We start from the raw sequence: 27360 nt of genomic DNA on the forward strand, positions 1-27360 counted from the left end.
TTTTCTCTCATTTCTATATTATAAATACACTTGGCACTGCTGCGTGTGTTCACACTCTTTTTTTGCGCTTCAAACCCCTTTGGTCCGCAACTGAAGCCCGTGCCATTTGGCTATCTCGTCTTTCAACACCTCATTCACTAGACGGTGCTGCTTAATCATGGGGATCCCTTTAAACTGCTCGCTTTCCACCAAAATAGCAAACATGGAGCCGCATCCCCCACTGACGTCTCTGACGTCTAATTTCTTCGGGGTAAACTTTTCATGTAAAATGTCATAGATCTTCTGTTCATAGGCCTCCATTGGGGGCGTCGATAAGAGCCTGCGAGAGATCACAGAAGCACGCGTGAACATGGCGGGCGATTTGCATAGCGACGAAAACATAGTGACGTATTGGCGCTGAAAGTTTTTCACAGACTATGGCAAGTTCCACTGGAATCGATGATTTTACTTAGTAATGGGAGTGCACCGTGCCCTGCTCTCTGGAGAACGCATAGTGTGCGCGAGGCCAAAAATTGGACGGTTCAGTAATTCTGTGAATTCTTCAAACATCAGCATTCGCTGAAGCAGCTACCTAACGTGAAAAAAAAAAATAGATCTGCATTGTTTTTTTAGGCCTTGAGAAACTGAATGTAACTTTTGTGATCTTTCAGATGCTACCTTGAACCAGGCCCGCACCGCGTCCTAATCAACAATTGAAGGCTAATGGCGACCGCGCATGATACTTCTCCAATACCATGGCAAGACGTGAGATTCTGTGAGTAAAACTCAGCATCCCAATTCTTCCGACGCATTCTCGTCTAACTTCTGTGCGTGTTGTGCTCTCTTTGGCCTCCGTGGTAAATCTGTGATATATTCTGGCGATCCTCTTTTACGATGCCTCTTCGTATCGTAGTGTGCGGTGACGACACGGTTGGCAAGTCCAGTCTCATTGCCACACTTGTGAAAGACGAGTTTGTCGCCAACATTCAGGGTAAATTGTCACCTGTCAGTATTTCCCGAGATGATTATGCCGTTTTGGGCGAAGCTAATTCTGATGTCGATACCGACATGGAGAAAACTGACATGCGATCAGTATCACAGTACATTCCAGACTCCACTGTGGTGATCGACACTGTGTCTTCAGACCATGCTGCATTGAACAAGGAGTTAAAGCAGGCGGATGTGATTTTGTTGTTGTATTCGGATCACTATACCTATGAGCGTGTTCTGCTTTTCTGGATGCCAATGTTTCGTGCGCTGGGGGTCAACCTACCCATTGTGGTGTGTGCCAACAAATGCGATTTCATGACAAAGCTGCCAGAAAAGCCGACCTCCAGTTTCAAGCAGCAGAACAAAGAGGAGTTTGTTCCTTTGATCAATGAGTTCAAAGAAATCGAAGCGTGTTTGAGATGCAGTGCTAAGCAGAACATCAACGTCGTGGAAGCATTCTACCTTTGCCAGCGTGCAGTTACACACCCTATCTCTCCAATTTTCGATTCGAAAGAAGGAAATCTCAAGCCAGCTGCCGTGAAGGCCTTGCAGCGAGTGTTTTTCCTATGCGACGCGGACCTCGATGGGTACCTTAACTTTGAAGAGTTCTCTGCTCTTCATATGCGATGTTTTGGTAGAAGCGCTTCACAGAATCACTACGATGATATCTTGCAAACAGTCAATGCCATCATTCTCCCGGATTGTGATAATAAGGGCGAGGTTAAAGGCATCTCAGAGAACGCTTTCATCATTCTCAACAAACTATACGCTGAACGGGGCCGTCATGAGACCATTTGGGGGATCTTGAGAGCATTTCACTATACGAACTCGCTCTCGCTCAACGATCGGTTTCTTTACCCGAAGGTGGAAGTTAACCCTAATTCAAGTGTAGAGCTTAGTCCAACCGGCTATCGGTTTCTAGTTGACTTGTTCTTGAAGTTCGATAGAGACAACGACGGAGGGCTCAGCGAGGAGGAAATGACAAACTTGTTTCTTCCAACTCCTGGGGTGCCGAAACTTTGGAAAGAAACTCAATTCCCCTCTTCTATTGTGTGCAATGAGGAAGGATACGTGTCTCTACAGGGCTGGCTCGCACAGTGGAACCTTACGACATTTCTAGATCACCAGACTACGCTCGAATACTTGGCATATCTTGGGTTTGATGAGGGAAACTCGGTGAAAGCAATCAAAGTCACCAAACCAAGAAAGCACCGTCAGAAGCAAGGCAAGCAGTATAGGGGTGCCGTGAACGACCGAAATGTTTTTAACTGTTTTGTCCTTGGAGCTCCAAAGTCAGGAAAGTCTTCTTTATTAGAGCTGTTTATCCGGGGAACTTATAGCGAGATGTATCTGCCCACAATCATTCCCAAGCTCTGCGTCAAAGACATCGAACTTCGTGGCGGGAAACAATGCTACTTGATCTTGGAGGAATTGGGTGAGTTGGAGCCTGCAATTTTGGAAAATCAAAAGCGTCTAGATCAGTGCGATGTGATCTGCTACACCTACGATTCTTCTGATCCCGAGCTGTTCCAGTACATCGTGAATCTCCGAAAAAAACACGCGAGTATTTTAAATGACATTCCGTCCGTCTTCGCTGCTCTCAAGGCTGACTTGGACAAGCAGCAGCAGAGATCAGACGTGCAACCAGAAAACTACATCCGAAACCTATTTCTTGGCTCGCCATTGCATATATCCAGTTCGTGGCCCATGTCCATCCATGAGCTTTTCATACAGCTTGTCGATGCGGCTAAAATGCCCAGCACTGCCACTCCCGGACTAGACCCGCATCCTGACACCGCAGAATTTGAGAACATGAAGCGCATAGGCATCGCGGGAGGTGCGATCACAGTAATGACGCTTTTCTCTGTTTGGATCTTTCGCAGTGCTCAAAGGCTGGGAAGGACTTGATTCGCATAAGTGTACGATCTGGAATTCGAAGTCTAGTTGGCCGAGGATATGTTGATTAAAGATTGGTGATCTCTCTAAATTCTAAAGGCCTCAAAGAAAGTTATTCGTAATTAAAACTGGCTTATGGATGCATTTCCCAAGTTTTTCAGAACAACAAGGCATGCGAACGAATTGAATCATGTGGACTCGCATAGCTCGAGTTCGCTTTCAAACCGGATTTTCGTAATTCTCGGACGCTGAAGAAAATAAAGCCCAGGCTGTTTTGGCGCTTTCATATCCGTACTTTCTGCTGAAACGTCCTATTGCCGTACATCATTACACTCCTTCGCCCCTCCTATTTATTCGCCTGACCCACAGCATTAAAGAAATTCATGCGTGCATGCAGCACTCACTTTTTTTTTTGTTCATTCTATAGTGCGGTGATGCGCATCTCTGCTCTCTGCTCCCATTAAACTACTGTACCATAAAAAATGTCTGAGCCAAATTTCAAGCCAGTGACTGTCACAAAGCCTATTCCCAATCTGTTTGACTTGGGAAATTTGGCCACGTTTGACCCCAACCCCTTGGACAATGCCAAGTTGAATGACCCCGAGCAAAAAGAGGCCTACTTGGCCTCGGTCACCAGAGACAATCTCCAGCTTCTAATCAACCAGGTTTTGTCTTTGCCAATCAAAACCACCACAGACACACATGGCTCCTCCACAGGTCAAGACTCCACCATGACCCTTATACAACTTCCTGAGCCCACCACGGCGTTGCCCAGAGAGAAGTCTATTCCAAAGGACAAGCCAAAGACGAAGTGGGAGAAGTTTGCCGAAATCAAGGGTATCAAGGCCAAGGCCAAGGACGGCAAGATGGTATATGACGAGGCCACTGGTGAGTGGGTTCCTAAGTGGGGTTATAAGGGAAAAAACAAAGACCTTGATGACCAATGGTTGGTGGAAATTGATGAGAAGTCGAAGGGCACTCCCAATGAATTGATCGACCCAAGATCGTTGGCACGTGCCGAGAGAAAGAAGTTGGTGAAGAAGAATGAGTTGCAGCACAAGCGTAACGTGAAAAACCTGCAGATCTGATCGTTCCAGGATACAACAGAAGAATCGCAATCTGGGTATATCGACAAATTAGGTCAGCAAAAAACGGAAAATGCCTTCAGGGTGTGAGCATACGATACGTTGCGCGTTTCAACTAGCAGCATCCTAGATTTAATGATAGTATAGTAAGAGAACTTTTTTGCATATTTAATTAGTGCTGCCCGACTAGTGCGTCTACCAAAACCCAGTATAAGAGTCGACGTGATGAAGCTTCTCATGAGGTATCACTACCCTCGTTTGAATTGCAGGACATAGAAAATTACGGTTGAGATTGACCAGAGACCCAGGAGAAGCTCATAAAGTGCAGAGGATAAATCTTGGTGTCGCAGCACAGATGATTCCTCAGTGATATCAGGCTCCAGCAGGATTCGCGCAGTTCTCGAAAGACAAAACAGTCATTCCCCAGATTTCCTATAAGCTTTCCAAATTCCACGCCTTGTTCCCATTCCTATCCTTTTCGCTGACTCCAGACATGACCCAAACTTTCGATGCTTCTGATTACCAGGAAATGATCGACGTACGTGCTTTATGAGAACCCCCCTAGATCACCCGTAAGGTTCATCAGTTACTAACATAGCAGGCGATTTTGAGCGCAGCTGATCTTGACAAGATCTCGATCAAAAGAATCAGAAACGCAATCCTGGAACTTTTCGATGTGGACTTGATGCCCCATAAGGTATGTACGCATCGGGGTGTCTCGAATGTCACCACAGCCAGTGCCCTAGGGCCGTCAATTACTGTGTACTAACCCACAGGAAAAAGTCAATGAATTGATATTGAATAGGTACTACAAACTCGCCGATGAGCGAGCGAACCCGCAGCCCAATCAGGAAGACCTGGAAAACCAAGACCATTTGATGGCCTTGCGGCTTCAAAAAGAAGGACAAAAGCACGATACTCGCCGCGGGCGGTCCGCCGTTTCGAAGGTGAGTAAACCACGGAAAACTGGTGCACGTACTGCGCCTAACAATGGTTTCAATGCAGATCTCTTGCTTTCCCCTCAGCTACAAGAAGTGATTGGAAGTGCTCGAATGAGCCGGCCACAGGTGGTCAAGCAAATGTGGGTATACATTAGGGCTCATGATCTCCAGAACGCATCTGACAAAAGACAAATTTTGTGTGATGAAAAGCTCACCAAGATCTTTAAGAAGAACACCGTGACGATGTTTGAGATGAACAAGCTTCTAAGCAAACACTTGTATAAGGAAGATGAGTTGACCTCGAATTGCAGTCTTTCTATAGCAGGGCTGATCGAAAACGAGGAAAAGAAGCCCCCGAAATTATCCGAAGAAAACAGTCGCTCTCTGTCTCCAGACACAACTGTGAAAAGAGAGAAACAGGCGTGCGATGACGCCAGCGAAATTAGTGAAGTTGAAGATTAATGCCTTTAGGCCGCCAAAAGACGTCATTGCTAGCCCAGATGTGCTTTTGTAGAGCGGGCACGCAAATGACTGTGGACAAGAAGCATTGGAGCCCAGAATGTGCCGGATCACGTTCGCTCGAGTGAAACGGGAGCTGTTCTTCATATATTGCATCCTAATACTGAGACGTATCTAGCGCTGCTCTCGTTTAATTACATAGTCAAATCCAACGTGCGCGAATACAGTGGTGGGCAACATGCAATCCAGCTTATGGGGATGATTGCGATTATGATCGACTGGGCCTAGTCAGCGGGCCAATTTCCAACTTCAATGCGGAAGCAGAGTTTGCGGATGTCCGGGAGTTTTTCCGTCTTACACTTTTTAAGCTGGCCCAGGTTGATTGACCGTCTATTATAGTTCGGGGAGCTGATACCCCAACGAAGAACAATACTACAATCTTCAAACCTACATTCAAACTACGATCTTCTAAACTACAGTCCACGATCCTCAAAACTACACCCGCCAAATTAGTCACCTCGATAGAAAAAAATCTTGGAGCCTCGGAAGGAGCTTCTGCTGATTTGAAACTATGCTGGAACAAAACGCCATATTGTTCCACCACCCTCGATCAATCTGAATTCGCGTCCCTGGGCCCGGCCACCCACTGCGGGTCCCATGCACTTCACCCGGCACTCGGCCCTACATATCGCATCGTTTCACATAAAACCACCCACACCAAAATTCCATGATCCCCGGCAGTAACAATCCTGCCAAGCGGGAATTGGCCGCTCAGGCTGGGCGCTCGCACAGTCTTCAGTCCACCATCTCTATAGACTCTCTGTATGAGAATGTCAACTTAAGTAAACTTTACGAGGCCACACTTAAAGCCGTGTTGCTTGAGTATATCTGTGAAGCACGATTCTACAAGCCCATCTCGCCGCCTATAAAGGAAAGGCCGGCAATGACCACGGCGCGTAATTCTGAAACTCGCAAATCGAGGCTTCTTCGTCTGGAGCCTGATGCCCTGTTGCCGTCTCAGTTACTCACTGATTTGAAGGCGAGACTCCATAAGGTGGCCATGGCCTCCAACTCAAAATACAGCGAGCTCACGCGACGCCTGCTTTTACGATTTTATGGCGAGCTTCTAGATCCAAACTGCATTGACGAAATCAACCGCGTGAACTCCGTGGACATTCTCGTCATGAAGTTCGTTTCCACTGCGAACAAAGAAGTCATCAAAATGGGCCTGATCCCGTCTGAGGAAACCAGCGCCGTGGTCTTTTGTCAGGCTGAGACGTTCATTGGCATTATCATAAAGCTCGTGCAGAAGGACAAAAACTCAGACGCGTTGGTGGCTAAGCTCAACGAGCACAGGGCGTCGCTCAGTCCGCTGAAATCACCCACACCATCTTTTTCGGTCTCTTCAAGTATCTCGTCATCTTCTGGAGCCACGGCGAACTCGATACTTCCAGCCCCGTCATTTGAACTCTCGGATATTGACCAGTCGCATTTGGCCTTGTTGAAGTCCCTATTTGCAGTAGACTCGGCCCAGCTTCAACAAGATATACTGCGCCTCAAATCCTACGTGAATCAGAAGGCCTTGTCTAAGGACATTGAGCAGGTATTATTTTATGTGGGCAAAGATATCGGGAGCAACTCCCCCGCCAGTTTTGCGACTCCACAAGCTTATGAAGAATGGAAGCAACGGGAGACTGCACTCTGTGATCTGCTAGCCAAGAAGTACCCCGTGCCTGCTCCAAAAAAGCTTCTTCCTGCGCCCCTGCTTCCACCGGGAGAGGAGTTCTACATCATGCCCCTCAAATCTGTGACTGTCCCATTCTTCGTCACCCTATGTAAGTTGTGCCTTCTCGATCAAAGAAAAAAAACTGACACCTCTGCTATAAACTCTGAGGATATTCTGATTCTTACGAACAAGTCCAAAGACCTTTTGATGTTGTGTGGCCGTCTCTGGCGTATCGACGCACTGACAAAGGCAGTTTGTTTTTACACCGCCGCCCATTTATCAGGAATTCTTATCGATCCCTTTTTCTCAGCAAATGCTAAGAACTTATGTCCCATTCTGTTGGAATCTACCCGCATAGTTTTGCAAACTTGTAAACGTGTCGCTGAAGATGGGGGCCTTGACTGGGAAGAAAAACACAAATGGACTTTGAAAGACCAAGAAGAATGGGCGAATAATCTAGGGTTTACATTCAGCGAGTTGTTCTACAGCATAAAAGATTCTTTGGGTGCAGTTCTTAGTAGAACCATAAAGCCCAAATTTGGAACATACTTGGCCTTCTTGGCAGATTATATTGAGACAGACCCCCTCTTCTGTCGAGTTGAGGCAACAAATCTTCCAAAAAAGTGGGAGAAGAGACTCACAAAAGCTTTAATTCGCACTTCAGAATCTCTGTATGCTGAATATCTCGCCAAACTACCCAGAGATAACACCGTGAGCGTTACACATGTATTGAACATCGCCGACTGTTTGGTAGAAGACGTCAAGCTTTTACAAAAGAGATACAAAAACCCGTTGTTGGGATTTTTAAACGTTTCCAAAACCCATGCAGCAGTAGTCATGGGTATGTTTGCGTCGGACTCTGAAAATATTCTTCGGCACATCATAGCACATATCAACGCAAGAGATGAGTTTTTGAGTTACGCAGATGCCCTAGAAGTCTACAAATCAATTTGCGAAATTCGCTCCATATATCAGCAAGTGTCGCCATCCAGTCCGTTTGCTTTCAATTTGGAAAAATTCTTCTTTGTTTATCTTCAGAGTTGGGTTTCTGAAAGCAGTGAAAAAATCAAAGCATTCGTGAACAACGCTCTACTTGAAGATAGCTTTCAACCTATTGACATTGAAGATGACGAAAAAAAATACAGTACCTCTGTCCAAGATATATTTACGTTCATCCGGCAATATCTCAAAATTTTAGCTGATTTAAATTGGCAAGATGAGTATCAGCTTGCTCTCATTTACACCACGCTCATCAAAAGCATAAGCTCGTGTTGCTTGCATTACGCCACAGAAATATCAGAGATGATAATGAATGATCTTAATCGAGAAGTTGAAAAGCAAGACACGGGCTTAAATCCAAAGCACCAATCAGGATGGCTCGCTGAAGTAAAGAGTATTGTGAATAACATCCAGCTTGGAAATCAAAAAATTGATGTTGAGCCATTCAACTTCACTTCAAGAACTTGCATTGGTCTCAACAACTTAAACGCTATGATTCAACATCTCTCCAAGATGGAACAGAATTTGAATCCTGAAGAGGTCTCTGCGAAAGTTCAAGAAAGGAATCCTGGTTCTCGTCAAGAATTCACCAGTCACGTCTTCTCCATTCGTGTGGTGAAAGCGGAGAATTTGAAGTCATCAACGGAGAGCTCGAACATCAAACCTTACTTGACACTAATTGATACTCTGGCTAAGAAACGCATAGCAAAAACTAGAACCATGGACTCTGCAAACCCCGAATGGGATGAAGAGTTCGAAATTTCTGTGGAGGCAAATTCTGCAATCACGCTATCGACAACTGTCTGGGAAGAACGACTTGGTTCCCATGGAGTTTGCGGCCGAGCACTAATTCAGCTTGAGCCCAGGAAGTTCAAGCACGATGGAATTCCGCAGGATGTATATCTTGATTTGGACCCTGATGGAAGGCTTTTGGTCGAGATTGCGGTGGAAAACGAACGAGAAGATGCGATTTTCGCCATGGGAAGGGCTCATCGAACCCTCAGCAGATCCCAGCAAAGAATCATTAAGATGATCGTGGCAAAATTTTCTGAATTCATCAGGCATTGCGTCTCTCGTACCACGCTCAAGTCCGTTTGCGGTGGTAACGGAAATGTCAGGCCTAGTCAAGCACAAATGGACGAAGCCATGATGCCACTTTACACCTACTTAAACGTGAATCTACTGGTCTTGGCGCAGTATTTAACAAAAGATCTTTTGACTTGCGTCATGCTTGAGGCATGGAAAGTCATTGTCTCGTGCGCTGATGAGCTCTTATTACCAAAATTAACTAGTGCGAGAGGGATCAAGCTGTTGGGAATCAAAGGCAAAGTACAAAGCTCAGGAAATATGAAAGTTGGTTGGCAATCTGCCGTGACTTCTGCCGTCGCGAATGTGACTAATTCTTTGAGTCTGTTAGGGTTCGGTAAAACACTTACCAACAATGAAATAGAGACTGTCATTGGATGGTTGAACTTTTTATGCTTTGATTTCTTTTACAATGAAGGAAATGGACCACCTATTCATGATTTGAAGAATGAGCAATACCAATCATTGTTATTAATTCCTGTCTACTACGACAAGGACATACCATTTTTGATACATGAAATCGAGCGACTTTCTCCAGCATTTTTACAAACTTTAAGAGAAAAGAATAATGTGTTTGCGGCATGCAGCAATGGTAATGATACTGCAAAGCTACGGAGTAAGGCGGGGTCTATCGCCAGAACTCTGACTATTCAAGCTAATGCAACGGCAAATGCTAGAGCGATTGCGGCGAAGGAAGCGGAAGAATTACAGCATGATCCGCTTGTTGCCCAAACTTCAGCTGAGAACATAATCCTTCGTTTGCTACTAGTTAAGGATGAGAAGCTGTTTGTTTCTAAAAGATTAGAACAAAGAGAACGATTATCACATACTATTGCTACCGAAAGATTGGCAAAAGCTGCTGCTGAAGGTACATTCTTTAGATAGATGTAACTTTTTATTCAAATACATAAATTTCACTTGGTAAAATTTGATTTTTCTAGATCTAGGTAAATCATACTGTCTTATGGATTCCGTGCTGCGTTGACTCCATTTTCAATTCCTCCCACGTCCTCCATTGTGTCATCATTGGCCTCCTGTTGTATGGTGGTATCATTGTGTTCTTGCACTAGAGTGGAGTCCGCATCGATGGTGACATCTGGGTGAGGTTTGGACGCTTTCGTGCCGTTTATCATCTCCGCAGTCTCAAAATTGGGCTTTTCAGCTTTTGCCTTCTCGGCAATATCATTCATATGATTTTCTTGGTCGCGAAGCGCATTTTTGTACTCCTTTGCACCCTTCTCCACGAGAAGCTTGAATTCTGACTCTCCTGAAGGCATGTTATTCCGTTCGCCATTCCAGAAAGACTCCTTGTCATTTAACATACTATCAAGAATCTCAAGTTTCTCTGTCTTCGATTTCCCAGTATCTTTTTGTTTTGAGTACATCGAGTTGGATATGAATTTGTCACATGTTTCAGCTTCAAAGAACAAACGGTATGAATTTTCGCAAATTGAAACCTTCAACTGGGACAGTGCCAACCCATTGCATTGATCCTCATCAACTGAGTTGATGAAGTTTTTGTGGAAAGGCATGCTAATCTTTGACATCGGAACACCTTCCGTAGGATGTGACATGATATAAGACGTCACGTAGTAGTTGTATTTTTCCTCTGAGTTGGTGTGATCATTGATCGTCAAATCATCGAGACCAACAAATTGGATGTTCACAGAATTATTGGATGCTTGAAATGAGATTTTGAACATGTTCTCATCAGTGCTCATCAATGCTCTGGCTTTCATACGATACAAGATTTGATTCTTGGCTGTCGTTGTGGGGCTATGTCTATCCTCCTCAAACAAAACAATCATATCAGAGGTCTTTGAGTCCGAAACCATTGTATGCATATGCTTCACAAGGGATTGAACCACCTTGTCGAGTGTGTAGCACTTGTATGCTTTGTTTCTGTAAGCCTGGCGTAAGCTCTCTTCGAACCATTGATGCTCAATCTCACCGTCTAACAATCTTTCGGCTAATCTAAGAACCTGATGGTAACAAGCCTTTGAACCAGCCACAATTTCCACACCAAGCTCTTGAAGCTGGTGTGAAACCAAATTCAAGTCCTTGGCGAACTGAGGAAACTTACGTGAGCGTATTTCTTTCTCCACATCATCTTCCATGCCCTTGATCTCCAAAAGGCGTTCATACAACGTTCTGAAATGGCGAAAGAACACATACGCGGTCGTATGACAGAAAAAATTGAACTTGTCTCTTTTCTTCCCCTTTTCAGTTTCCTCAAGGGAAAATTTTGCAGATGTGGTATTTATCCACAAATCGCCAGGAGCATCTTTCTCAGCTGTATTGCGTGAATCCTCTGAGCCACTGGATGGAGCATCTTCTGACTCTTCCTTTCTAGACTTTGACTGTTTCTTCAAGACATCACGTAACAAGTCCTGTTCGCGAGCACGTTTCTTTCCAGAATTAGATTCACCGTTTCCATTAGAATCAGTAATATTGCTGTAATCCTCGTGGTTTTTGTCATTGGCATTTTCCTGATCTGCTCTTGAATAACGAGCTTCTAATGCCTTGTAGATTTTCTCAGTCGGAATTCCGAAAAGTAGTGAGATGAAGTATTTGAAAAACGATCCGAGCTTATCTCTGTCATTCAGTGAGTAATTTGAAGAGTGATATATGTAAAACTCTGCAAGTTTTATGACGTCAAATATGACATCATCATCAGTGAAATTGTAGTTGAGTTGCTCCTGTGGTTTAGGTGTCAAAGGATGGACTCTTTTGTTTTGTTGCTCAACTTTAACTGTGCTGATTTCACTCACAAGCTGTTTAGCAGTCAACAACTTCTTGTCGGCCTGTTTGAATGTCAAGCCCAAATGATCTAAGGACTTGTAAAATACCTTTTGCTCCATCTCTCTCCAAACTTTGTTCCATTCTCTTTGAGAGCGCTTCCATTCCTCGTCTTTTTGTTTTAATCTTTTGAGCACGACTGGAACAGCGACTGCAGGGTTCTGATGGAGGGCGTCAATCACCTCAAACCCTCTATCTTTATCGTAAATTTTACGAATCACCTTTTTGTAGATCGTTTGGGATGTATGGCCCAAGCCTGGTGGAAGCTTGAAACTGGCCTTTTGTTCTGGGGTCATGTTGGCGATTCTGTTGGCAATGGTTTCCAAAGTCTGAATAGTTCTCAAATTTGCCTCCATGTGATAGTCAAATTCGAGTCTTTCCTCCTCAATTTTGAAAAGGATTTCCTCGTACTGATTTTTTCTATGAGAAATGAACCCTGAATCCTCAGAAGCCCAAGTTGGGTGGCCCACCAACTCATCGTTCAACACTTCCCAGCACATCTCGTCTCTTCCGGAGCAAGGCATATATGTCTCGACTTTCGGCAACTGACGGTACGATGGTCCGTATGACTTGCACAAAGAGAGCTCAATTTGATGTTTCCTGAACGTGATGTCCTCCATGTGCTGGGTAGGTTTCTCATAACCAACGAATTGTTTGAACCAATTGGTGAGATCTTGATTGTTGTCACCCAAGAAAGACTCGACTCTTTCGACAAGAGTTTCTTTGTCGATGATGTCTTGCGAAAACAAATTCAACATTTTCAAGAACTCGTTATACGTCTGTTTGTTTCCGATAGCTTTCTTGACCTTGTCGAAGAAAGAAAGCTCCTCCAGCAAAGAAGAAGTCTTAGAAACATAGGATGGAGGAACGGGCTCCGGGATTCCAGCCACGAGAGTGGGATTTGTTTTCGCCACCATGACCGAAGAGCTCGGAGTAGCGGACTTTTGTTTTGTGGGGCCCACCTGCGGCGCCCCCCGGATCCCAGAGTAGCTGGCTTCCTCATTGTAGTTGCTTTCGAAAGCGCGATGCTCACTATTTTTTCTCAGAGGGTGCTGAACCATTGGTGCAGTCTGGTCGGTTTCGTGGACATTTGGCTGGAAGTGGCGGTAATGCAGGTCTGGGCTCAAGACCCCGCCGCTCGCGTTCGGCTGGAAGTTGCCGAGAGGCGGCAATTGAGAGGAGCCATTCGTGGCATAGTAGGCCTGGCCGTCGTGCCCGTGCAACTGAGGCTGGGCCTGTTGGGGCAACACCTGATCCTCGGCCCTCACGGCAAACTGGGGCTGATGGTTGCCCGTGTCCGGCAAGAACTGCTTGAAGTCACTGAGGAGATCGGGCGAGTTGGCGAAAAGCTGCGTCACCTGCTCGTAGACCTCCCCGATGGGCTTCTGCTCCCGCTGGTACGTCTGCAAGATCTCCAAGAACTGCTTGTAGATGTCGGGCTGGTTGGCGAAGCGGGTCTTGATCTTGTTCACGTAGGAGATGGCATGGTTGAACTCGATCTGGCCGCCCGCGCCCGCTTGCAGATGCTGCGGGTCCTGCGGAAACTGCGCGGGCTGTGCGGGCTGGCCCTGGTCGGCCCACTGCTGGGGCGGGCCGGCGGGAGCGAACTGCGGCACGCCGCCGAAGTTCGGCCGCGTCGTCGTCCCAGTGGGGGTCGTCACCCGGATGGGGTTGGGGTCTGACGGGTCCAAGGAGCACTCGATCTTGTAGCCGGGCGGCAAGAACGTGTTGAAGCCCTGGATCAAGTTGGGGTGCCCGCGGAACAACGACGAGACGCGGTCGATGACGCCCGGCGTGTCGATGCTCTGCGACTTGAAGTCCTTCATGATGTCCAAGAAGTTGTTGTACACGTCGGTCTGGTTGTAGAACTGGATCTTGACCTGGTCCAAGTAAGACAACGCATCCTTGACGTTCAACGGCCGGTATGCGTTGGACGCGGACGAGCGGCTCATGACGCCGTGCGGAATGGCCAGCAAGTTCTGCGCGCCCTGCTGGTCAGCGGCCACGCTGCCCTCGCGGGCCTGCTCCGTGTCTTGCGCAGGCGCCGGCTGCGGCGCCGCGGCAGCGGGCTTTTCGGGCAGCGGGGGCTGAACGCCGCCGCCCGTGTTCTGCGGGAGCTGCAGCAGGCTCTGCGGCTGGCTGTGTTGCGGCTTGGGCGCCGCGTCCGGGGGCAGCTGCTCGTTTTGGTGCGTGAGGTTGTAGATGGAGTTGGGCAAGTGCGAGCTCAAGGCGCCGTAGCCCGGGACCTGGGGGAGCCGGGCGCCCGCTGGCGGCAGGCGCAGGTCCTCGCTGGAGTTGATGGCGGGGATCAGAAAGACGTGGCCGGAGGCCGTGCTGCCCCTGCTGCCCAAGGCGGGGAGCGACGTGAACGGCGGGAACTGCTGGCCGCCGGCCTCCAAGGTGGCGGGGGGCGGCAAGACGGGCGGGTTCTGGCGGCTAGAGACGGGAGTTAGTGGCGGGCTCGGGTTTTCTGGGCGGGTGTTTGGATACATACTTGTAGGCCAGGTTCATGGGCATGCCCTGGTTGGGCCAGCGGGTCTCCTGGTTGGTCATTGGGTCAGGGGCACGCTGGGGCTCGGAGGGGGTGCTTGCCTAGGGACAGGTGGTGGGTTCAGGGGGTGGCGGTCACAGAGCCAACGCCTGTCGAGCAGATGAGGAAAAACTGGGCAGATAGAAAAAAGCGACTGCAGGCTGGAAAATCACGGCCGGGTCTATTTTTTAATTCCGGGGCTCGGGCGGCTTCGGGACTGTTTCGGAGTGACACTCGTGCAGCCGCTGAAAACAGGTGGCTTTGTGGACTGGGGTGTCGGGGACGAAAGATGTCGGTGCTCTATGGCGGTTAGAGTAGAGGCCCAACAGTGCTTCGAGATAGGTGGAGCAGGTGCGGGTAACCCGGCCGGGCGAGCAGCCGGGGAGACGCGCCTGCAGGACGCCTGTGCCTGGGGCGCCGGCCGTGCGCGGTTTCTGTCCGAGCAAGGTCACGTGCCCGGCACCGTGCCCCGTTGCTGTGCGATGGAGGCGGAACGGAACAAGAAAGAGCAGAGAATAGGAGGGGCCGCAGAGGAGTGACGGTGAGTGTTATATTCTGTTTTTTATTTTTTTTTTTTTTCTTCTAAATTAGTTTGTGTTCTTTTAGTTGATCGTTTTGATTCTGTTGTTCTATTTTGTCTCTGATGATTTTTTTTTGATTCTGTTGTTTTATTTTGCCTCTGATGATTTTTTTTGATTCTGTTGTTTCATTTTGTCTCTGATGATCTTTTCGTTTCTGTTGTTTTATTTTGTCTGATGGTCTTTTTGTTTCTGTTGTTTTATTTTGTCTCTGTTATCTTTTTTTCTGTTGTCTTATTTTGTCTGTTATTTTTTTCTCTGTTGTCTTTTTCTGTAGCTGCTGTTCTCTCGCTTGTCTTGTTCACTGTCATCCTTCCTTCCCTCATCGTCCCGTCCTTGTTTGCCTTTTACAATCTGCCTTGAGTTCTTCTCCCCTCCATGCCGCTGCTTTTCGTTCCTGCTTCTCACGCTTTTTTCCATACTCCTGATCTGCCTTTTGCTTCTCTTCATTTTGCTCCTCTCCTGCTTCGTTCTCACCTGTTTATTAATGCTCACCAAAGATCCGGCCTGTGGATTATTCCGTGCGCCCCGGTCAACTCAGCTGCACTGCCAAACAAAGTGCTGGCACTGGCATGCACAACCTGGCAGCTTGAACTGTCCCCGATCTGGCGGCCAAAATAGCCTCCTGGATCTAGAGGCACGCAGTGAGGTCTAGCATTTCCTAGCTCTGGCCTTTGCCAGGCAAAGACCGCCCATTGGAATTCGGGCCTCCCTGCAGGACGGGCCCGTGACTATCAACTTCCACCTCTATGTCCTCCACAGCTCTCCTGGTCATCTATCCCCTCCACCGAACATGAATGCCCCAGACAGATTCGAGTTGTTCATCTTGCCAGATGGCGTGGAGAAGTATGTTCTAGCCCCTGACACCGGATCCCCCGCCGTGAATACTAACCGTGCTCAAGGATCAAGATCATCCCAGATACAAAGGTGCCCAATGCTGCCATCATAAAGATCGAGCGTGAGGACCACACGCTTGCCAACATGTTACGCGCTCACTTGGCCAAGGACGACAGAGTCATTTTTGCTGCCTACAAGGTCGAGCACCCGCTTTTTGCCAACTTCGTGTTGAGAATCCAGACCGATGACGACTACACGCCCAGAGACGCCTTGAAGAACGCATGCTCCAGTTTGATTTCGGAGTTGGACATCATGAAAACCAAGTTCAAGGATGAGTGGGCTCTCAAGTCCTTGCTCAACAATAATGATGACTAATTTTAGGGGCTGTACAATACAATAAACAACTATATATGAGACACGCTCCCGGGTGACAGAATAGCACGGGCGCATCACCAAGAACCAATCACCAAAGGGGCATGCCCCGCCGGGGCTTCTCCTGTAAATCCAAGCAGCCCGCGCCGCCTGACTCCAAGGCTCTCGCGTGCACTTGTGTGGTATGCTGTGTATTTTTTCTATATGCTAATTTATTTTACTTTCGCTCTGATGGCGGCTTCGATGATGGTAATCTTACCCAAGCAGTCGGGAACTTCGGTATCTAAGAAGTTCCCGCGCTCAAGAACCAAGATCAAAGGATGCGTTTGGATCACCTTGTTGGGCGAGACATGGGTAATGGCCAAGCCATTCTTAGAAATGCAGAATTTGTGATGATCTTTGAAGTTGAACTGAAACGCTCCGTTCGTCATTTCAAACATGATGTAATCACTGTTTCTAGTGTATCTATGCAAGAACACCGTCTCCTTGCGTTCCTCGTTGTCACTCACCTTGGACAAGTTGCTGTTCATGTACTTTGCGAAGAAATCAACAATCTCAAGTTGTCTTCTCGCCTGAGAGGGTGGGTGACTGACTGAGTTTTCGATGCATGACCACCCTTCGTTTTCGTGATGGATCAACTCCAAGAATCTGTCGTTGTTGTGAAGCTTTAAGATTGTGTTGTTGTCGTTGAACAAAACACCAATATCATCGTTGTTCAACTGATATGAAAACCCGTATTTGCTTGAATAATCAACCCACTTAGAGATGAGAGTTGGATTTTCACAAGTGGGGAGCTCTTTCACATCAAATTCCAAAACTTCTCCAGAGCTTGTGAGTGCTCGGAGTCTTCTCATGTTATGAACTGTTTCAAGGAGTGATTGTTCTAGCTTAATGATCACCTTGTTGAACTTTGAGTGGAAGTTAAGCTTTCTAAGGGACTTTCCGCCCTTGCCAACTATGGAAGTTGGCACCGCAATTTCTTGGTACTTAGATCTGGTGTCACCTGGTGACAACGATTCAGGCAACACGGCTCGGGGCTGGCTGGAATGCAAGTCCGTCTTCAAGATTTCCACGGGGTTTTTCAGTTTAGGGGTGTAAATGCCAGCCTGGGTCTTTGCGTTGGCAAAATTAAGCGAGCTTTGAGCACGAGAAATCTCGTCCATCTGATGAGGGGTTGCTGTCAAAGCTTCTTCGACAGTCTTCGAAGGGAAAGAACCTTTAAACCATGGGTAGTCCAAAATCTCATTAATCGTGGGCCGGTTGAGTGGGTTCAAGCTCAACAAATCTTTGATAAGAGTCTTGGCATTTTCCGATATAGGCTTATCAGCGGGAAACAGGTATTCCGTCCTCTTGATTCTTTCGTAGATAACGTTTACGTCTTTGGCCTGAAATGGTGGCTTGCCAACCAACAACGCATACATCATGATACCAATGGCCCAGATATCAACTTCGAATGAGTGGCCAGTTTGTTTCCCACCCAAAACCTCTGGCGCGATATAGTTGGGCGTTCCACAAATGGTGTACTTTCTTGAGTCTGTGGAAGGCAACACGGAAGCCAAACCAAAGTCTCCTATCTTCAAGTTCATTTCGGGGTCGAAAAAAATGTTTCCGAGCTTTAAATCCCTGTGGATGACTCTCCGAGAATGCAAGTACTTAATTGCACCGACAATTTGCACCATGAAAAAGCGGACCTCGGGTTCTGAAACACGCTTTCTAGTCTTCAAGAGTTCCATAAGTGATTGATGAGGGCAAATCTCCAATAGAATGTAGACATTGACGTCGTCTTCAAAGCAATCCACGAAGTTGACTATATTAGGGTGCTTGAGAGACTTATGAATCTTGATCTCCAGCAAAAGCTTGGTTTTTGTCTTTTCATTCTTGATCAGTGCTTTTGCAACTGTCTTAGCGGCATAGATTCGGCCCAGTGCATCTTTCATTTGGAAACATCTTGCAAACCCTCCTTCGCCCAAGAAGACCCCTCTGCGGTAGTCAATACCGTTTCTTGTCCTGACAATTGATGGAGGCGTTTTGCAGAGAGCAGAAAGCTTCTCTTTTTTCTTCTTGGCTTTTTCTTGGGTTTGCTGCTGATGTTGCTGTTGCTGTTGCTGTTGAACTTGAGCATGACTATCATGGTACAAATTGGGTGGTGCATGATAGTAGTCGAATTGTGATTCTTTCCTCCTGGTAGACTTGCTTGGAGTAACATTGTTGACTCTGTTGAGCTGCCCGTTCTTGAGCGGTTGTAAAGGCTGAGTTGAGCGGAAGTTCATGTTTAGAACAATCGTATTCACGGTACAATACAGGAGTCAAGGCACAAAATTGAATGGGTTTCTTAAGAAGATAAAGAAGATTAGTTTATGAAATGATCGAAATTCTCTGGTGGGTTCAGCTGAGTATACTCGATTGTACTCGAAGCTTTCTAAATGCAATGGACGAGGTAATGACGATGTAGAAACACAAGAGGAGATTTGGAGGAAAGAAATATGTAGTCACCTTTTTCTTGCGTCAGTTTTTTTTTTTTTCTGTCCGAATTGTATATATATATTTTTGCGTATACCAGTTCAGATGAAGTACAGCAAGGAGACTATTATGCTTTGGACTAAAAAAGAACTTCGTTGTAAATTTCACCGAGAAGTGAAGAGTGGACAAGCCATCATGTTTACAAATATACCGCATTGAGTAACGAGGCCGCTCAAATATTTACAATTAAAGCAAAACGAGCGGAAGTGACCTGCAGATTTTGCTCGCTTCTGCTTGCAATGCGATGGTTGTGTAAAAGTATGCAACTGACAAGGAAAAGTCCACGTAAGCTTTGAAACAAATAGGATGCAGCAGGATTACTCTCATTGATCTTTAGCTTAGAGAAGCAAATTAATTTTGCACATGCTTCTGCATCAACTTTATTGATGAATTGATCCAAAAGCTGAATCTTCTGTGCGTACTGCGCACATTGCCAACATTCATTTAGATGATGAGCCATTGTCAGGCAGTTATGGATCTTTTGGCTCTCATTAAAAATTACAGTCGATTGTGTAAACATTCAAGCTTCGAATAACGAGCACAACCAATTGCTGAAATCTTTATTAATAAATGAAAGCTGTTCATTGATTTCTGACTTGAAGCACTTGCGGGTTTGTCGCATGAATGGAAAAGTTATAGATATGCAACAACAAACATTCACTTCGGGTGCAGTAGGGTTATAACGGCGGGGTGGAATTATAGGCACGTAGCACGGTTGATATCAATTTTTTATCTGAATAAATTATGATCGCGAGATGTCCCAGGCAACTTCAAATGATTATTACATCGACTGGAGGTTTGAAACAACTCGACATGCTCGGGTGTACCTCATCACAAGATCTAAAATTGCAAACATTCAATTTCTCCAGTCTGAAGACAATAGCCCACAAGAATATTACATTATTAAAGCTTAACGTTTTGCTGGTAAAGCCTCGGATTTTTGAGCAAGTTCCAACCCCTCTCGCTGTAGCTGTGCACTAAACATTTTTTATATGATAGATCAAAAACATGGAGGAACCGAAAAAGTCAGAGGTACAGTGTTTTACTCATTATTGATTCGTTAATTTCGAGAAAAGCCAAGACCTGTCAAAACAATAAAAATGAGCCTGACTGGTAATCCAGACTTCACATTCGGTCAGCACCCTCGTTGGCAAGCCGATCAGCTTGCTCGTTACCTTCAACACCCAGATGTCCCTTCACATGTATAAGGTCCACACTCACGCCTTTCTCTGTGAGAGTTGAGTAAAGATCATGGGTGCGCTCGATGATATCCTGATTTGCGACCTTGGATCCAGACGAGGTCTTCCAGTTGTTCTTCTTCCACCCATCTGCCCAGGTATCAATGGACTTCTTCGTGTAAGTTGAGTCGGTGTGAATTTCGTAAGACTTCGACATGCCAGGATTCGAATTGTATTCTTCGTGAATGTTCTTCAAAGCATGATGCATTGCATGCAACTCTGCTCTCTGGTTTGTGGGCCGAATTTTGGAGATATCGTCGACATCAGAGAGCGGAACAGAGCTGTTCCGCGAGTCCCCGGGCCCATAGTAGACACCGTAGCCTGATTTCGGACAAGAAAATTTTCCGTTTCCACGGGCAGCACCGTCCACGTAAATCTTTTCTTTCGTAGCTGAGCACCGCGTGGAAATCGCTTTGTTTTCACCGCAGTACGATCCGCCATCGTAGCCCGAATAAGGTACCAGGCTTTCCAATGCAGAGTGTGACAGTCTAGCTGGGCTTCTATCCCTTCGAGAATAGTCATCGCGAGAATAACTACCAGTTCCACTACTGTTGCTAGAATAATAGTCTCGGGAAGAGTAATCTCTGGCGTTCCCGCCGCGAGAGGTGGAACTACTCCCGTAGGTACTGTTCCCATAGCCTCCCCCACTTTGCTCGTTTACAAAATTGTCTGCCTCGCTTCGAGTTGCAAATTTTTTATACGTAGCCCCTGAATATCCGTTCACGTTTTTACTACAATCGTCCCAGGAGTTGTAGACTCCTGCGGATCTGCCCTTGGCAACAGCGTAGTATGGCATTTTTTGATGTAAAGAAAGCTGCTTCCACATGCAATGTGACCACTTTTTAGGTCACGCTTATTGGGACATACAAGATCCGCCCACAGTGTTTCACAATATGAATTCACTTTCTAAGGCGAAAATACTATGTCGACTAAACGTTGAAAGTGGTAGGATGGAAAGGATGGAGCGGTAATGCCAGGTGAGTAGGAAATTAGGCGCACCTTTATATGCGCAAAAGTCGCAGCTCCCTATTGTTGGATCCCCAGGTAGCGGAATGATCTCAAATAAGTGACACGTAATATCCTTGAATAAGCAGACGGAACGGGTAAGTACAGTAGATTTTTATTTTACTGTGGCCTCGAAATGAACGCGGCATCGCTGCCGAGAGCTTTGTTAAAAAATTAAACGTCCGAGTCTCGTTTAAGAATGAACCCCGATGCGGAATCAATGGAGTTCAGACAGACATCACTAGTGGTATGTGTTTTCCTTGTAATGATCTCTCATCTCAACAGTAAATATTCTGTGTTTTAAAGAAAGCATTTCTCAATTCAAAGAATTCATGAGTGTGTCACTCTTTGAGCTCGTCGTCCAACTATGACGCGTTGCACTACACTCTTGAGTGTACATTTCGCCGCTGTTCTCTTCAGTGTACGGTTGCGTACGTAGAAGAGCAGAAGAATCAAATAGCCGCATCTAAAATAATTATATATACGAGCAGTTGGGATAAAGGACATGAGAAATAAAAGCGACGCAATGTTTAACTAACTCACTTGGAAGGATTGTGTACCACAGATTGGGTCAATTTGCACGACTGATGTATCCATCTGCGTACACCCAATAGCCGGACTAATATAACACATCATCATGCATAATAAAAGCATGAACTTCATGTCTGAAATCTTGTTCCATCAATTTACGGGAGGACTTATGATATGAAATGCCTCAATTGAAATTATTTAGGGCAGGACGAAAATCTCAATTTGCTCATTGTGATGGTAAGAAAAAACTTTGAAACTCCAAGCTAAAAACCATCGGGCTACAAACCCTTGTGAGCTTTCATTAGCACTCCTGGCTTCTTCGCTTTTTAAGCCTCTCAAGATAGATATATAAGCCGGCAACTGCTGCAAAAACCTGTCAAAAGTAGATACCGGTACGCTGTGTCATACAGACGCGGCCCGCGTGCATTCAAAACCCTACAGTTATGATTCATATGCAGCAAAAAAACCTGAAATCAAGCGCCGACATCTGAAAAGATATTCACATCAGGATAAATCATTATTAAACATGGCTGATTCGCTCTCCCCCGTTGGTGTCTGTCGAATCTCGCCCCTCGGGCTGCAGGAGTAAAAGGTCGTGCAGTTAACTTAAAAGCCATCATCGCGCCCCAGCGAAGTTCGTTTTTTTCGTCTACATTAGGGACGGTTCGATTAGTTTAGTCATTGAAAAAAGTGAAACCCAATATTTCAGCATAAAAGAGCTCTTACAAACACTTAGCATTTTTTCCCGGGATTTGTTTGACTCGTCAATCGTTGCAATAATGGGAGACATCGAAGATTCCGCTCTCTCGCAATTGCTGGTTCTGAGTACCACATTCAGAGAACACCAAGAAGAACTTCCTTTGAATGCGTTAATCAAGCAAAAAAACAAATCCAAAAACGGTACTGCTTCAGGTTCGGATCAAAAAAAGAAGAAGTCGAAAAAGAAGAGGAGAGCTGATGCGACCCTGGAGGGTGAACCCAAGAAAAAGCTGAAAAAGAAAGAGCCAAAAATGGAAGATTCCACTGTGAAAGAAGAAGAGGATATCAAGGTGGAAGATTCTGTCAAGTCCAGCGAGTCGGCCAAGCGTAAACTGAAGAAGAAACTGAAAAAGGATACGTCTGAAACCACAAATGTCTCTTCCACTGAAACAACACCTGAAGTCAAAGATGAGAAGCCCATGATTTCCAAAAGCGAAAGCGAGCATGGTACTTCCCAAAACGGGGACTCCTCGAGAATTGAGGAAGAGAGCGACGATTACAAATGGTGGGAAGATGAGAAATTTGGACAGGGCCCCGAACGTTGGCAGCAACTAGAGCACAACGGTGTTCTATTCCCACCACCTTACGAGCCTTTACCATCTTATGTGAAGATGTATTACGATGGTAAGCCTGTGGATTTACCTTCAGCTGCGGAGGAAGTAGCTGGGTTTTTTGGGGCCATGCTAGAGTCAGACCACACCAAAAACCCTGTTTTTCAAAAGAACTTTTTTGATGATTTCATCGAAGTCTTGAAACAGAGCGGTGGCTGTAATGTTGAAATCGAAAGTTTTGAAAAATGTGACTTCTCTAAAATGTTTGCGTATTTCGAGAAACAAAAAGAGGAGAAGAAGAATATATCAAAACAAGAGAAACTAAGGATCAAAGCGGAAAGAGAAGCTCTTGAAGAACCCTACCGCACCTGCTTTTTAAACGGCCGGAAAGAAAATATTGGAAATTTCAGGGTCGAACCACCAGGTCTTTTTAGAGGCCGTGGTGCGCATCCAAAGACTGGTAAATTAAAAAAGCGTGTCTACCCTGAAGATATCACTCTCAATTTGGGTGCAGATGCCCCTGTTCCTGTGCCCCCCGCTGGGCATAAGTGGGGTGCTGTTAAGCATGACAAGTCTGTCGTTTGGCTTGCCATGTGGAGAGAAAACATTGCAGATAACTTCAAGTACGTAAAGCTTGCAGCAAACTCCTCGATCAAGGGTGTCTCAGATATGCGAAAATTTGAAACTGCTCGGGAGTTGAAAAATCATATCGAACGAATCAGAGCTGACTACAACATTATGTTGAAGGATCAGTACATGCAGAACAGACAGATTGCAACGGCAACCTATCTTATTGACATCTTTGCATTGAGAGCAGGCGGTGAGAAAGGTGAGGACGAGGCTGATACTGTGGGTTGCTGTTCATTGAGGTATGAGCATGTGACCTTAAAGCCGCCCAACACCGTTATCTTTGATTTTTTGGGTAAAGACTCTATTCGGTTTTACCAAGAAGTGGAGGTGGATCGCCAAGTCTTCAAAAACTTCCGCATCTTCAAGAAGGACCCCAAGCAGCCAGGTGATGATTTGTTCGACCGCATATCCCCATCCACGTTGAACAGACATTTGCAGGGGTATATGAAAGGGTTGACTGCCAAGGTATTCCGTACGTACAATGCGTCGAAGACTATGCAAGATCAAATGGACCTCATCAAAAACGAGGGTACCGTGGCAGAGAAAATATTGAAGTATAACGCTGCCAACAGAACCGTCGCCATTTTGTGTAATCACCAGCGTACGGTCACCAAAGGACACTCGACTACGGTGGAAAAGATCCAAGACAGAATAAAGGAAATGGAGTGGCAAAAACTCCGATTGAAACGAATGATCCTCAATATGGACCCTTCAGCGCGTGAGAAGGAACCGAGATATTTCGAAGAATTGGAGGATGTAAGCAAGGAGGATCTCCGGTCGATTGTGCGATTGCATGTGGAGAAGCTTAAAGATCAAGCGAAGAAGAAGTGGACGCGAGATAACGAGAAGAGGAAGATGGAAGAACAGGATCTTCTCACAGAGCAAGACTTGGACACGAAAATGAAGGGCATCGAGGAATTGAGGAAACAATACGAGGAAGAAGTAGAGAGCGGGGTTGTCGAGCCGAAGTCTGCCAGTGTCGAAAAGCTCAAGTCGCAGATCGAAACGATTGAGGGCCGCATTTCAAATGTGAGCTTCCAACTCAAAGACAAAGAAGATAATTCAGAAGTGTCTTTGGGGACATCGAAGTTGAATTATATCGATCCACGCTTGACCGTGATGTTTTCCAAGAAGTTCAACGTCCCCATTGAGAAGCTCTTTGCAAAGACTTTGAGGGATAAATTTAATTGGGCCATTGAGTCTACGGGTGCTGATTGGAGGTTCTAAGCCCCTGTTCATGTTTTTTTAGAAAAAACCCCCGGATAGAAAATAGAAATACATTGTATCAAGAATAAGCCGTTGTGATCACATGGAGCACTTCTTGCCACGAGGTTGTGCAATTAGTTGACATAAAGCCTGCAGAAATGAGCAAGTAATGAAACAACATACCATAAGAAACTTAGAGAGGACCTACAACCAAATCCAGTTGCGTCTTGGCTAAGTGACGTCCTGACTACGTAACGAGAGCAATACATAGAACGGCACTGGTTCTGTTTCTTGGGTGCTAGGCGCCATGCAAGATTTGAGCCAGACAAAAGGTCTTCTGGACAGAAGAGACGTGTATGTTCTTCGCAGAGAGAGCAGCAAACATATGCGTGTGCGCGTATCGGGAAATTGGCTCCTGCCGGTACAGTGCAAAAGCTTGACCCGCGCACCAATCAAAGACGGGCCTCGCTTAACGGAACGCGCTTTCATAATTCTGATGATTAAGCCTCGCATAGGACTACAAGACGCGCGGCAGGATCAACAAACACGGTACGTGTGTATGGAACAAATGCGCCTTTCCTCCATCGGCACGGAATTGAGATGTGCGCTATCGTAGGAAGTGTGTGCCTCACTCTTTTCCTTCTTTGGCCCAGACTTCCATCCCCTTATAAGTCCTGTTTTTGCTTGAACTCCATACTATTTGGCACGCGGCGAAAGACATCAAACCACGTGCCCCGCCCGGACCTACATTCCATTTGCCATGAAAATCGCACCTCTTTCCCCTCCACGCAGCCTGTCGTACGGTGGGAAGTACGAGCGTAAATACCACCATGGCCATGCCCCGTTTAATAAAAGATTGGCCAAGCGAAGCACGTTGCCCTCGCTTAATAGTGCTACTAGCACTGCAAGCACAACTGGTGCCAGCACCTCCAGTGCTTCCACTTCTGGCACCTCTCTGGAAACCCAAGAATCAGAGACGTTTTTTACTCTGTCGGCCACCATATCTTCGTCGATGGCAACGATTGACATGACCACGCTGGTGAGCAACTCGACGACAGCCATGCCCACGGTTTCGACGACTTCGTCATCCTCGTCCACAACGTCTACATCATACACGTACCAGGCCACCGTGCCCACAGACAACGCTGAGAACCCATACATAAGCAGAGAGTCGCTCCCTGTGAACTCCGTGTTCATAATTGTGGGTGCTTTGTTGGGCGCTCTCGCGCTAGGCATTGTTCTGTCGTGGCTCGTCGTGTGGTGGAAGAGCAGAAAACGAGCCAAGAGGGAGAAAGAAGTGCAGTATTACAATCCGTTCCACTACGACAACAGCTCCAACAGCTCGGCGACGCACTTGTTGGCGGGGTCCCTGGGCTCGTCTTTCTTGGAGAAATCGACGGCCTCGGTCAACACCATGTTCTCCGACCCCACAAGCCTAGGCATGGGCACCTCCACGCCCGGCCGCTCCTACCGAGAAATGCTGAATTCCATGGGCAGACGAGGCTCCATGACGATCAGCCCGGTCTTGGAGATGATGCGCTCGTCGGCATCTAATCTCGATCTCCCCTTGTTTCACCCGGCGCCGGACGCTCCGGTGAGTATGCCCCGCACGCCCGTGGAAATATCAGGGCAGTCCAACCCCACGTCGAGGCCGCCGTCGCGGGTCCTAGATGATATGCTTGCGGCAATCGAGTTCTCTGCTGACTACCCCGAAACTCGCGAGAATACGGAAGGAGGCCCGTTGGCACCGCAAGACACGAATGTTTCCTGATTGTTTTGTAGTGTTAATTAGGCATAGTATCGGAGGCAGCATTGGGACAGAGAGTTTTGCAGGTGGAACCTTCTGGGTGCATACATTGCTCGATATATGGCCGCCAAATGAGGCACTTTCATGATTCCACGTTCAAATATGAATACTAATTAGATATCAAATATGTCGCGGTAAACCTGGGTCTATCACGATAGCGTGTGCGACTTATTTTGCATGATTGGACATGGCTAATTATTCCTGTCTGGGATGGCTTTCTGGATATACGACGCATCCCCTGTATTATCGGAGCATGTATGCAGATAGTGGCTATACGTCCCTGGTGAGTAGAGGAGATCTCGTGGACCCTGGCCCAGAAGCTCTTGAGTTTGGTGCGCAACGCTGGAGCCATGCTCGAGGGCAGCCCGCAAGAAGCCAGCAAATGCCCACATAAAGTGCGGGTAATAAACCTGAGTCGGTGCTGAGTATACGAAATCAATTGTTTCCAGTCGTGGAGTATGTGAGCAACGCTGTTGAAGACGAAGGGTCCCGTTGTTGAAGACGAAGGGTCGTAAGCTCATTCCTTAGGGCCAGAGTATAAGCCGGCTGCTAAAGGAATGTATCTGTATTATAGTATCCATTTAACCGGCAGGCAACGAAATGAAAAATCAAAAACAGTTCTGAAAAAACAGGGCCCGAGCTAAATCGGCCATGCAAAGTATTTAAGGACATTCCAGGTCCGGCGACCGTACTAAACTAGTCGCTAGTCGAAAGGACCCGGTCAATCGGGAGATTCCAATTCTGTAGGCTTCGCAATCGTTGAGTCACTGGGGCAACTTTTTTTTTGGTCGCACCAGGCTTCGACTGCGTCTGCCCCCACATTATGGAAATGCTCA

General features: G+C 46.5%; 11 protein-coding genes across 11 annotated transcripts; 7 read left to right on the forward strand and 4 right to left on the reverse strand.

Moving 5' to 3' along the window:
* Positions 1 to 69: 69 nt before the first annotated feature.
* METBIDRAFT_79654 (uncharacterized protein) lies at positions 70 to 300 on the reverse strand (the record flags this gene model as incomplete). Its single annotated transcript, XM_018859106.1, has 1 exon — positions 70 to 300. One exon carries the CDS (start codon positions 298 to 300, stop codon positions 70 to 72), a length of 231 nt encoding a protein of 76 aa, XP_018710186.1.
* Positions 301 to 873: 573 nt separating this feature from the next.
* METBIDRAFT_45679 (ERMES complex Ca(2+)-binding regulatory GTPase) lies at positions 874 to 2877 on the forward strand (the record flags this gene model as incomplete). Its single annotated transcript, XM_018857947.1, has 1 exon — positions 874 to 2877. One exon carries the CDS (start codon positions 874 to 876, stop codon positions 2875 to 2877), a length of 2004 nt encoding a protein of 667 aa, XP_018710187.1.
* Positions 2878 to 3347: 470 nt separating this feature from the next.
* Positions 3348 to 3953, forward strand: RRS1 (Rrs1p; the record flags this gene model as incomplete). Its single annotated transcript, XM_018858010.1, has 1 exon — positions 3348 to 3953. The coding sequence occupies one exon, from the start codon at positions 3348 to 3350 to the stop codon at positions 3951 to 3953; it is 606 nt and encodes a 201-aa protein (XP_018710188.1).
* Positions 3954 to 4316: 363 nt separating this feature from the next.
* On the forward strand, positions 4317 to 5715 carry METBIDRAFT_218087 (uncharacterized protein). Its single transcript, XM_018855109.1, has 3 exons — positions 4317 to 4488; positions 4552 to 4647; positions 4727 to 5715. The coding sequence occupies exons 1-3, from the start codon at positions 4444 to 4446 to the stop codon at positions 5351 to 5353; spliced, it is 768 nt and encodes a 255-aa protein (XP_018710189.1). The 5' UTR covers positions 4317 to 4443; the 3' UTR covers positions 5354 to 5715.
* Positions 5716 to 6533: 818 nt separating this feature from the next.
* METBIDRAFT_79658 (uncharacterized protein) lies at positions 6534 to 10046 on the forward strand (the record flags this gene model as incomplete). Its single annotated transcript, XM_018859107.1, has 1 exon — positions 6534 to 10046. The coding sequence occupies one exon, from the start codon at positions 6534 to 6536 to the stop codon at positions 10044 to 10046; it is 3513 nt and encodes a 1170-aa protein (XP_018710190.1).
* A 77-nt stretch (positions 10047 to 10123) lies between these two features.
* SIN3 (transcriptional regulator) lies at positions 10124 to 14513 on the reverse strand (the record flags this gene model as incomplete). Its single annotated transcript, XM_018854354.1, has 2 exons — positions 10124 to 14396; positions 14455 to 14513. 2 exons carry the CDS (start codon positions 14511 to 14513, stop codon positions 10124 to 10126), a joined length of 4332 nt encoding a protein of 1443 aa, XP_018710191.1.
* A 1044-nt stretch (positions 14514 to 15557) lies between these two features.
* Positions 15558 to 16050, reverse strand: METBIDRAFT_33301 (uncharacterized protein; the record flags this gene model as incomplete). Its single annotated transcript, XM_018856263.1, has 1 exon — positions 15558 to 16050. A coding segment is annotated over one exon (240 nt), but the record flags the coding sequence as incomplete, so codon positions are not given.
* Positions 15713 to 16515, forward strand: RPB11 (DNA-directed RNA polymerase II core subunit). The gene is made up of 2 exons (XM_018856264.1): positions 15713 to 15914; positions 15971 to 16515. The coding sequence occupies exons 1-2, from the start codon at positions 15862 to 15864 to the stop codon at positions 16278 to 16280; spliced, it is 363 nt and encodes a 120-aa protein (XP_018710193.1). The 5' UTR covers positions 15713 to 15861; the 3' UTR covers positions 16281 to 16515.
* CDC5 (polo kinase) lies at positions 16455 to 18547 on the reverse strand (the record flags this gene model as incomplete). The annotated part of the gene is made up of 2 exons (XM_018858421.1): positions 16455 to 18348; positions 18403 to 18547. 2 exons carry the CDS (start codon positions 18545 to 18547, stop codon positions 16490 to 16492), a joined length of 2004 nt encoding a protein of 667 aa, XP_018710194.1. The 3' UTR covers positions 16455 to 16489.
* Positions 18548 to 22350: 3803 nt separating this feature from the next.
* On the forward strand, positions 22351 to 24738 carry TOP1 (DNA topoisomerase 1; the record flags this gene model as incomplete). Its single annotated transcript, XM_018854356.1, has 1 exon — positions 22351 to 24738. One exon carries the CDS (start codon positions 22351 to 22353, stop codon positions 24736 to 24738), a length of 2388 nt encoding a protein of 795 aa, XP_018710195.1.
* Positions 24739 to 25477: 739 nt separating this feature from the next.
* METBIDRAFT_45706 (pheromone-regulated protein) lies at positions 25478 to 26488 on the forward strand (the record flags this gene model as incomplete). Its single annotated transcript, XM_018857949.1, has 1 exon — positions 25478 to 26488. The coding sequence occupies one exon, from the start codon at positions 25478 to 25480 to the stop codon at positions 26486 to 26488; it is 1011 nt and encodes a 336-aa protein (XP_018710196.1).
* Positions 26489 to 27360: the final 872 nt, after the last annotated feature.

This window comes from Metschnikowia bicuspidata (genome assembly GCF_001664035.1).
Source record: "Metschnikowia bicuspidata var. bicuspidata NRRL YB-4993 chromosome Unknown METBIscaffold_6, whole genome shotgun sequence".
Lineage (NCBI taxonomy): Eukaryota > Fungi > Ascomycota > Pichiomycetes > Serinales > Metschnikowiaceae > Metschnikowia > Metschnikowia bicuspidata.